Source organism: Dreissena polymorpha, chromosome 10, assembly GCF_020536995.1.
Source record: "Dreissena polymorpha isolate Duluth1 chromosome 10, UMN_Dpol_1.0, whole genome shotgun sequence".
Classification (NCBI taxonomy): Eukaryota; Metazoa; Mollusca; class Bivalvia; order Myida; family Dreissenidae; genus Dreissena; species Dreissena polymorpha.
This window is the reverse complement of record NC_068364.1, coordinates 60,614,848-60,625,715: the sequence shown is the minus strand read 5'-3', so window position 1 is coordinate 60,625,715 and position 10,868 is coordinate 60,614,848. Positions and strand designations below refer to the sequence as shown.

At 34.0% G+C, this 10,868-nt stretch overlaps 1 protein-coding gene across 1 annotated transcript; it reads right to left on the bottom strand.

Annotated features, from left to right (window-relative positions):
* Positions 1–3,928: 3,928 nt before the first annotated feature.
* LOC127848293 (uncharacterized) lies at positions 3,929–10,345 on the bottom strand. The gene is made up of 4 exons (XM_052380668.1): positions 9,949–10,345; positions 5,348–5,555; positions 4,834–5,026; positions 3,929–4,436 (listed from the first exon to the last, which is right to left on the bottom strand). The coding sequence occupies exons 1-4, from the start codon at positions 10,221–10,223 to the stop codon at positions 4,105–4,107; spliced, it is 1,008 nt and encodes a 335-aa protein (XP_052236628.1). The 5' UTR covers positions 10,224–10,345; the 3' UTR covers positions 3,929–4,104.
* Between the last annotated feature and the right edge of the window lie 523 nt (positions 10,346–10,868).

Below are 10,868 nucleotides of genomic sequence, written 5' to 3'. Positions count from 1 at the left end.
TTTATTAGATATTCTTTAATTAAAAAAAAAATGGGGGGGGGATTGAGGGGGGGATTCGGTGGGGGGAGGGGGGGGGGGCATGGGGGATGGTTTGAGTGGAGTCTATTGTGGTATGTCAGGTAAGAGTTGTTTGGTCAAAGTATCAATCAAATCTAATCATAAATAATGAAGTTATGGCAATTTAAGCAAATTTAATAATTTTACCTTGAGAGTCAAGGTCATTCAAAGGTCAAGGTAAAATTCAACTTGCCAGATACAGTACCCTCATGATAGCATGAAAGTATTTGAATTTTAAAAGCAATAGCCTTGATACTTTAGAAGTAAAGTGGATCCAAACACAAAATGTAACCATATATTCAAAGTTACTAAGTAAAAAAAGGGACATAATTCCGTAAAAATGACAACCAGAGTTATGTAACTTGTCCTTTACTGTCCCCTTATGATACTTTGCGAGTGTTCCAAGTATGAAAGCAATATCTATGATGCTTTAGGGATAAAGTGGACCAAAACACAAAACTTTACCAAATTTTCAAGTATAAAGGGCCCATAATTCTGTCAAAATGCCAGTCAGAGTTACATAACTTTGCCTGCACAGTCCCCTTACGATAGTTAGTAAGTGTTGCAAGTATGAAAGCAATAGCTTTGATACTTAAGGAAAAAAGTTGACCTAAACACAAAACTTAACCAAATTTTCAATTTTCTAAGTATATAAAGGGCACATAATTCTGTCACAATGCCAGTCAGAGTTACATAACTTTGCCTGCACAGGCCCCTTATGATAGTTAGTAAGTGTTGCAAGTATGAAAGCAATAGCTTTGATACTAAAGGAACAAGAGGGCCATGATGGCCCTGTATTGCTCCACTGCTGAAAAAAGGCTGAAACAAATATTCTCTGCATGTGCAAATACTTAAAATATAGGCCCTATTTAAGCACATGAACACTTTTGTGACCCCTGGGCTGGGTCAAATTTAACCCCAGGGGCATAATTTGAGCAAACTTTGTAGAGGACTACTATATCTCACTACATGTACATACAAAATATGGTAGCCCTAGGTCCTAGAGTTAAGGACAAGAATATTTTTAAAGTTTTCACAAAATAAGCAAGACATAAGCGTATATAATGTTCAATTTTGTGACCCGCGGGGTCAGGGTCAAATTTGACCCAAAGGGCATAACTTGAACAAACTTGGTAGAGGACTATAAGATGTTACTGCATACCAAATTTGGTAGCCATAGTCCAAATGGTTTTCGACAAGAAGATTTTTTAAAGATTTCACATAATAGGAGCTTTATAAGCGTTTATTCAATTTTGTGACCCCCCAGGGCAGGGTCAAACTTGACCCCAGGGGCATGATTTGAACAAACTTGGTAGAGGACTATAAGATGTCACTACATTCCAAATTTGGTAGCTCTAAGCCCAATGTTTATGGACAAGTAGATTTTTAGTTTTCAAAAAATAAGACCTTTATAAGCATATATTCAATTTTGTGACCCCCGGGGCAGTTTTTAATTTAACCCCAGGGGCATAATTTGAAAATGTTCAATTTTGTGACCCCCGGAGCAGGGTCAAATTTGACCACAAGGGCATAATTTGAAGTAATTTGGTAGAGGACTATTAGATGTCTCTACATACCAAATTTGATAGCCCTAGGCCCAATGGTTATGGACGAGAGGATTTTAAAAGTTTTCACAAAATAGGCCTTATATAAGCAAATATTCATTTTTTGTGACCCCCAGGGCAGGGTCAAATTTGACCCCAGGGGCATAATTTGAACAAATTTGAAAGAGGTTCACCCCAGGAACATTCCTGAGAAATTTCATTAGAATTGGACCAGTAGTTTAGGAGAAGATGTTTTAAGGAAAAGTTAACTGACGCACGGAGACGCACGCACGACGGACACTGGACCATGACATAAGCCCCGCTGGCCTCTGGCCAGTGGAGCTAATAAAATGGACCTTAACACAAAACTTTACAAAATTTTCAATTTTTTTAGTATAAAAAGGGCACATTATTCTGTCAAAATGCAAGCCAGAGTTATCTAACTTTGCCTGCCCAGTCCCCTCATGAAAGTAAGTATGTGTACCAAGTTTGAATGCAAAAGCATTGATACTTTATGAGAAAAGTGGACTTAAACGCAAAACTTAACCGGACGCCGACGCCAAGGTGATGACAATAGCTCATATTTAAAAAAAAAAAGATGAGCTAAAAATAAATCTCATCAAAGTCTTAAAATAGGATTCAAGACATATCTTGTTTTTAAACAAGGATACAACATACTAAATATATGGCTTGAAAAAAAGAATCAATGAATGATTACCATAAAGTATAAACATTAAGTATGAAACAAAGATGCATTGTAGTTCATTGATTGTCTAAAAAAACGATTAACTACAATGTCAACACATAAATATCACAGAGAAACTAGAAATGAACAAGAAACTATTACTAACTGCAACATGCAAATAAATATACACATTACCAAACTATCACACAGACTATTTATATGATAATACTTTAAAAATTATCTCAGGTATTATTCAACACTTGATGTTGCTTTTTCAAACAAATGAACTTATTTTCTTATTTTTCGTAAGATTTGTCTTAAGGCTTAAATTCTCTAAAAATAAAGACATTTTTTAATTAGTTTAGCAAACTTGATGGATGTGTTATGTCTGTTAGTTATGAGATACAGATATTATGAAAGCTTACTTGAAATATTGTGTCTATCACCTACAATTACTTAGAAATCAACTTTAAGAACAACTCCAGGCCACCTGTATCATCAAACATTAAAATGAATGAGTAGAGGTGTGCATACATAAAGAAATTACTTTGAATTGCTTTTCTATTTAATTACTGTAATGTATTATTTTCTCAATTGAAATAATCAGTCTTTTTGTTTTGGATCACAAATTTGCTCTAATATCTCAGAAGAAACATCTGTGAAACAAATACAAGTATGCAAATTGCATTAATGTTAAATGGTTGCTGCATGTTTGTGCCCCACCATAAACCTAATGGGCCCTGTTAATGGATTGACGCAGTAAAATATAAATATGTCATTTATCAGCCAACAAACAGTAATGAATTATGACTCATAAGATGAATAATTGCACATGCTAACATCTGGCTTTAAATCTTGTTTGATGTTTATATAAAAATACATCCAATGCCTACATTATAACGGGCCAAAGAAGTTGATGGTATGTTTAAATGAGTATATCACAGTATCATGCATGTAACTATGAAATGAAAGTATAATGAAAGGGAGACAACCAATATAAAAACTACCACATAGCATGACTAAACATTTAGCAGTCTCTGCAAAATACCAGCACTTTCAAAGGCTGATAAATAAATCTTTTGTGGTAAACTGTTTTATTCTCAGAATTATCAATACCAGTACATAACCTATAATATTGTCATTACTCTTTTAATTGTAAAGAGCTTTAAAACTTTCAATTAAACCATGTCTTGTATCTAGGGTACCGTAACTACACAATCTATGAATTAACAATTACATGTATTTAAAAATGGAACAATGTTTAACGTTACAATCTCAGGTTTCTCAATAAAGATAATATATGTTTGTACAAATAGTAAATTACATTATTATGCAAATACATCTTTTTAAATAAGAGTTTTATTAAAAGTGAAAGAATGCAATCAAGAGTTATAATGGGTAACTCTATAAACAAATAATACATCCTTAAATTATGGGATATACAAATAATAAAATATGTTTTCACACCAGGGTTATCATACTTTATATAAAGTGTTTAATTATCATATATAGTTTGAAAAAATACCCACTGATTACAATGAAAAATCATTAAAATGCTGGTTGAAATAAATGAGCAATAATCCATTTGACAAAACTTAATTTCAGTAACAAACATCAAAGAGAAACTTAAAAATAACAAGATATGTTCACTAGGCTTTTTATGCGCATAAATTTGAAAACTACAAAGAAAATGGAAAAAAATCACTACAAATTGTCCCATAAATACTGTTTTATGAACTTATGACACAACATAATTATATCCAAGCAAAAATCATGAAAAAACAACAAAATATTATATTTTAAACAATAAATTGGCTTTCATATGTAGCGATCTTTGGCTAATGTTGATATATGTATCTTATTTTGGAGAGATTCTGGTATGTTTTCATAGACTTTTTCTTCTATATACTTTACAGAGTATTTGTCCGACATATGAATAAGTAAAATATTTTCAACGTCCTTGAATAGTTCGGCATTTTCATAGATTTCTGAAAGATGAATATGTCCCCACTGCCTCGCTTGGGAGACTCGCTCATCATAATCGCAATCATCATTCATGTATGTTGCCTCCACAATCAGGAGTTTTACTTTTAACAGATCAGCAGGTGTGGTGTATGGAGAATTTGTGAACACTTCAAATGTTGTGTCACCTGAAATAAATTATAAAATCATATGTACATAATAAAAACTTAGCTATATCATTTGTCTCGTAAGCACATAAAAAAGTTCTTAAATCAAGCACTTTGACAAAAAGCCATGATTTTTATTTTTTCTAGACTATACAACAATATTTTGCAAAAACATAATCACTATAACTTATTCAGCAGACAGCATTGTATGCAATATTATAAGTCCCTACCAATACTTAGTAAAGTATCAACATTAAGTGAATAATAGTTCAGTTGAACTAAATATTTTAAGCAATAAAAAGGCGTAACCGTTTTTAAAACACAAAAGATAGAAAGTCTTCAGACAAACCATATTTTGGAGGAATAAGAAAATTATTATTATTAGTTATGTATAATTGTTTTGTTAAAATTAACGTACCTGTATATGCAATTTCTGGTATGCTGATCCTATCGTGGACATTAACTCCTTTCTGTACCATGGCCCCAATTTCTTTCGGCGGAAGCTCCATGAACTCAGACTTAAGAGTGCGTTTTGTATGGTATACCATATATCCTTGGCTCTTGACCCTATGCACTGTGGGAAATGCCACTGCATGGTATGATCTTCTTAACTGTAATAATTGTACAAAAACAAATTGTTTCATTTACATCATTTTCTGTTGAATGTTTGCATGAACATGCGCGAAAATACAATAATAATCTGAATAATGGTATGTAAATATAGTATTATAAGTACATGTAAATTTCTTATGAATATTGTTATCAGTTTGAAATGAACTTTGTTTTGAAGCAATAAAATCGTATTTAAATGATTGTATACATTTAGTCTTACCAGTACTTTGACATTTAAAGTTGTCAGACAATGTAGTCGTATTTCATCACCAATCATTAAATCATTAAAAACTAATTTAATAAGTTAATAAATAATCAACCTTTATTTTTTCATCTGGTTTAACAGCGTAAATCTGTGGGGTTTTCAAGTGAGGAGTATTTTCACTCATTATGTAGAACTGGCTACAGGCCTCTGTTAGGGGTTGTATCAAGTGTTCAGGGACGTAGTATGAAGCTGGCCGCAGTCCCTGAAGTTCACGCTTTTTTATATGCTGTGGCACGGCTGCTATGTGATCCATGTGACCATGGCTGCAACAACAATAAACTGTGAAAATAAAAACTGTGATATCTTAAGAAAAACTAGGGATTTGTATACATTAACTGAAATGGTTACACTATGAGTGTGTCTAATGAGATGCTCCAGCCCATCATACCATGACCACCAGAACACTAAAATGATGCTCTACCAACCAAGCTACCCAAAAGACTGTTTTATACCTACACACACAGTACACTCCTGCTTCCATTTGAAGCCAACCTCTACATCAGGCACGCCTGAATTTAACTTAGTTTAACATTAAACAGTGCTCCAGGCCTAAATGAACTAAATGAATGTGCACCGCACCCTGCCCCTCGGACCTCCCTAATGTCCTTGACTCCAGTCTTTTGTAAATATCCCTCGCAATTTCTCACAGGTTTTCATACTGGACGTTGATCGCGTCTGCTCAACCACTGGATATCTTGTCCTTTTATCCACCAAAACTAAGTTGTAATGACCGTCTGGGTATGGACCTCCAAAATCTACGGATACTGTATGCCATTCCGTTTCTGGTATTTCAGATGGTTTGACAGGTTCTTGTTTCGGTTTTACTGTTGCTATCTGACAGTGATAACATCTGAAAATGGTGTTTTCAACTAAGCTGTTTAGGTTTGGAAACCAGTATTTCGCTCTCAACATTTGCTTATTCCGTGTTATCCCAAAATGACCCATACTATGAGCTGCTTTGACAACGGTATTGTGTAGCCTTTCAGGAATAACTATTTGCCTATTCCGCAATATCATTCCTTTTGAACAGTAGAGATCGTGTATTACCAGATAGTATGGTAATATTTCTGGTCGCTTTTTGTGCATCTCCCAGTCGTTTCTTCTCATTCGGTTTAAAACATCTTGCAGTACGGTGTCTTTTGCCATAGCACCTTTTACTCGTTCAAGCATCGGACCATGTTCATTTTCAACTATCATCTTGATCGTATTATCTGTATCATCGTCATCTGTTTCATTCAGCGGATGTCTTGATAAGTAGTCCATTGGATCTGCCTCATCCTTCCCGGGTTGGTATATCAGTTCAAAGTCACCATCTTGCATCTCCATTATCCATTTCTCGATTCGTGGAGGTAGCTTTGCACACGCTTTGTTGAACATTGTTATCAACGGCTTATGAGATGTAATTATCTTGAATTTCGGTGCTCCAAGAAGATATTTGCTAAATCTGGTTTTCGCCCATTTAACTGCCAATGCATCCTTTTCAGTTTGGCTGTATCGTATCTCAGCTTGAGTCATTGATCTACTGATGTAATGCACAGGTTGCAATTCCTTGCTTGTGTTTTGGAAAAGTCCTGCTGACAATCCTTCATGAAAACTAGCCTCTGTGCGCACTATTATTGGTTTCCTTGGATTAAAAAATGCCACCATGTCATCATTTGTTATGCTGTCTTTTAGTACCTTGAATGCCTCTTCTTCTTCAGGACTCCATGAAAATGGAACTTCTTTTCCTGTTAAGCTCCTCAATGGTGCTGTTAAAATGGCGTATCTAGGAATGAATTTGGACAGGTAGCCAATCATACCTAGAAAACTTCTGACTTCTTCCCTTGATTCTGGTGCTTTACATTCTTTAACTGCCTTCACTTTATCCTATGTCGGTTTGAGACCACTATTCATGAATCTATACCCGTAGAATTCCAACTCTTCAACTCCAAATTGGCACTTCTGCTTGTTGAATGTTATTCCAAAATCCTCAGCTCTTTGTAAAACTGTCGCTAAACGTTTGTTGTGCTCTTCGATATTTACCCCGCCAATCAGTATATCGTCTCTCTGGTTCAGACAGTATGGGATATTCCAAATATTCGATACATAGCTTCGTCGAACAGATCTTGTGAGGATTTGGCCCCGAATATCAGTCTCTTGGGTCGCATGGTCTATAGACGAGTTAACGCGTGACGTCACACGCACCTGCAAAGTTTAGACTCCGCCCACTGGTTGGCAAAAAGAGGTGGAATTCATATAAGTGCATATATAGAAGGTTGACATAATCATCGTTTTATTGATAATCATGAACTGTATCAAATACAATTTTACTAATTATGTCTGAATAAAACATAAGCATGCGTGGAAATTCTTTTTTGGAACGATTATATTGTTGTTATTATTTATTTTTTACTAAAAACGAGCTCTGGAGTGGAATGTACATTATCTACGATCTCGGTATGTGGTTACCACAAAAATCTCTACTAAACGCATCTTCACGTCCATTTTAGATACAAAATTTAGGAAATGGAAATTCTTTTAGAATAAATTAAATTTAATGAAAGAACACAAATAAGGATGAAAACAAACAACAAATAGATCGCTTTTTGTTTGCAACATATGATAACTGATTTTAATCTTAATATATCTGTACAAACTTACCTTGTTACACAACAAATAAATTCATAAATCTAATTGTTTTATTTAATTGTGCACACCAATTTTGACACTTTTGTTTCAGCATTTCTAATCTGGTGTTTAATTGCACCGTTGTTCGTCACAAGCATATTATCTGGTTATAATCGGAGACTGCCCAGACAATTACACAGAAAACATGCCGGTGTCATAAACATAGGGACCTATACTTTAATTGGGTCCCTGCATAGACCACATGTGGCAGACTTTATGATACCTCCATGTCATCTCTTGGCATATTGAGCAGTCATATTGAGCAAGCCAAATATTAAAGTCAAAATACGTAACATTTGCTTTAATAAATAATTTAACATATTAAAAGAAGCAGATATTTGTCCAAAACGGATTAACAGGAACATGTGTATTTAAATGTCAGCCAGTTTAATCATAATAATACAGTGCTTTATAACTTTAAATTTAAAATATTGTTCAATATTACTGCTACACAATTGATGTACCGGTATTTATTTAACGCGGGTACCAACAAATGTAAACTGGGCAATTTAGTGTAAAGATTGTACGTTTTTGCAGTGCACGTAACACCATCATGAAACCAAACAATCACAATGGATAAACAATATTTGCGTAAAATAAATTAAATAAATATATCTATTTATCATAAAATGCTAGATTGTTACATGTATCACTCCTTATTACTTGTTAGGAGATTTCAATATACATGCAAAGACAGTTCAATTTGCACAAGATGCAGGTTTTATTTCCATTTGAAGTTGTACATTAAAATTTATTAATATTGTAATTCAATGGAAACGAAACGAAAATTAATTCTATGGAAAAGAAAATTACCACAACATTTAACGATTGACATTTTTTGTGTGTAATGTATTCCGTTTTTTATGGCTTTGTTTTATAGATAATTGATTAAATGCGCCTCTTATAATACACTTTCCATCGCTGATGAGCAATAAGTTAACAATATCCATACCGTTTATAGTTATAATCAAATCAATATATGTTTTATAATTTTTGAAATATCTTTTTTTAAAGTCTTACTATAAAAAAGAATACGGCTAATTTATTGTTTTGTTGTGTGGTATTGTCAGTATTTTACTACATGTATTTAGTCTTCCGACCACGTTTACTCTGATGCTAATAACTAACTTGTATTTTTATAAAGAGGAAATTATATATATGAATATACATTTATTGGCAGGTTTTTTTTTCCACTTTTTGGGAAGATAGCCCATGGCTTTGGAATTGGGAATTTTATCGGCATTTTCATGAAATTGGGAAAATAAATTCATTAGCCTTTTTTTCACACGAAAAGTCCACTGATTAGGGAAATACTAAATTAGATATAACCCTTTATAATCATTCTAATTTAAAGAACAAAATCATATAATACTTTGTTACATGTTATTGAATTAAAATTGAGATAAAATACACATTAGACTTCTTTCTAAAAAAAAAAAACAAAAAAAAAAAAAAATTTTTATTTTTTTTATTTTTTTTTGAAATTGGGAATTTTTTGCCACATTTTGGGAAAAAAGTGAAAAGTATACTTTTTGGGATTGGGAACATAGCCGAATTTCTGCTATAAAATCGGGCCAAAAAAAACCCTGATTGGTACTAAATATGATATATTTGCACTATTGTTTAAGAGTTGTAATGTTAATTTCGGATTTTTTATTGTTTAATTGACTAAACAAAAGCCCTTTATACATGTTTTACCACTCTGGATCAGCAGACGATTTATTTCATACGGAGGAATCCGAGATAGCCGATGTATCACGATTGATGTTTTACGTGACAGTAACCAGTGTTTTTGCCAACCAGTCAGTGCGCATGCGCGGAAAATCCCGAATGTTAACAATAACAATTAACTCGTCTATAGCTCCCAGCCACATGACTTTTTGGGTTGCTACATATGAACTCATGAGAGCAAGAAAACCTCACTCTAGACTTATCTTTTAAATTTTACTTAACTGTAAAAGGATAGATTTTGCTAAGTAAGCTAATTACCTTATCAGGACATCATCACAACTAACAGTTTGTCGATTGGAGTATCCCATATCAAAGCAACAAGAAAATCCATCAGCTGGCTTCTTTATTACTACTGACGTTTCAATGCCTGATATTGACCAAGCAAAAACCCTGAACTCTCCAATGTCTTTGTACACGGAATCTGTGCAAGCCATTCGACGGCAAAAAATGTTGTGATTAAACTTAACGCTACGTTTTGATGCAAGTACTACACGCGCTCTGTTTAGTAAGCGATTTACAGCCTTTCGAAACATGCGATTTCATAATCATGATTAAACATTTTAAGACTAGTCTGATGACATTTTATGCAATCCAGCTGTTTGATGGTAATAAACAACATTTTTGAGTGACCTCCCTTGGTGTTGTTAGATCTAGGTCACAATATACTGAATATTTACATAACGTTCATCATCTCTGGGATCTAAAATGAAATCCTGAAATGAGTCGGCTCCATGGATCTCCAGAAACATAAAGCGTCATCTGAAACGCAAAGCCAGACTTTACAAAAAGGCAAGGAAATCTAACAATTGGGTCAACTATCGAAAATGTCACCAAAAAAAAACCAAAGAGAGCTATGCGCAAAGCTGAATTGACTCAAATTAACAAAATAATAGAAGAATGCCTGCAAAACAACAACTCTAAACCTTTCGGGAATAACATTAAGTTAATGAAAGAGGATAACACAGGAACGCAGCTCCCCTACGAGAGCATGGACACCTCATCACTGACAGCAAAGTCAAGGAAGAAATACTAGTAAATCAGTTCCAGTCTGTTTTCACCAAGGAGGACATATAAACCAGCAAACTCCTCAACTAACAAGCAGGGTAAATGACAACATCCCTCCACTACCCATAAGTGAGGATGGTGTTCTCAAGCGGCTGAATAGCATCAAAGTCCGT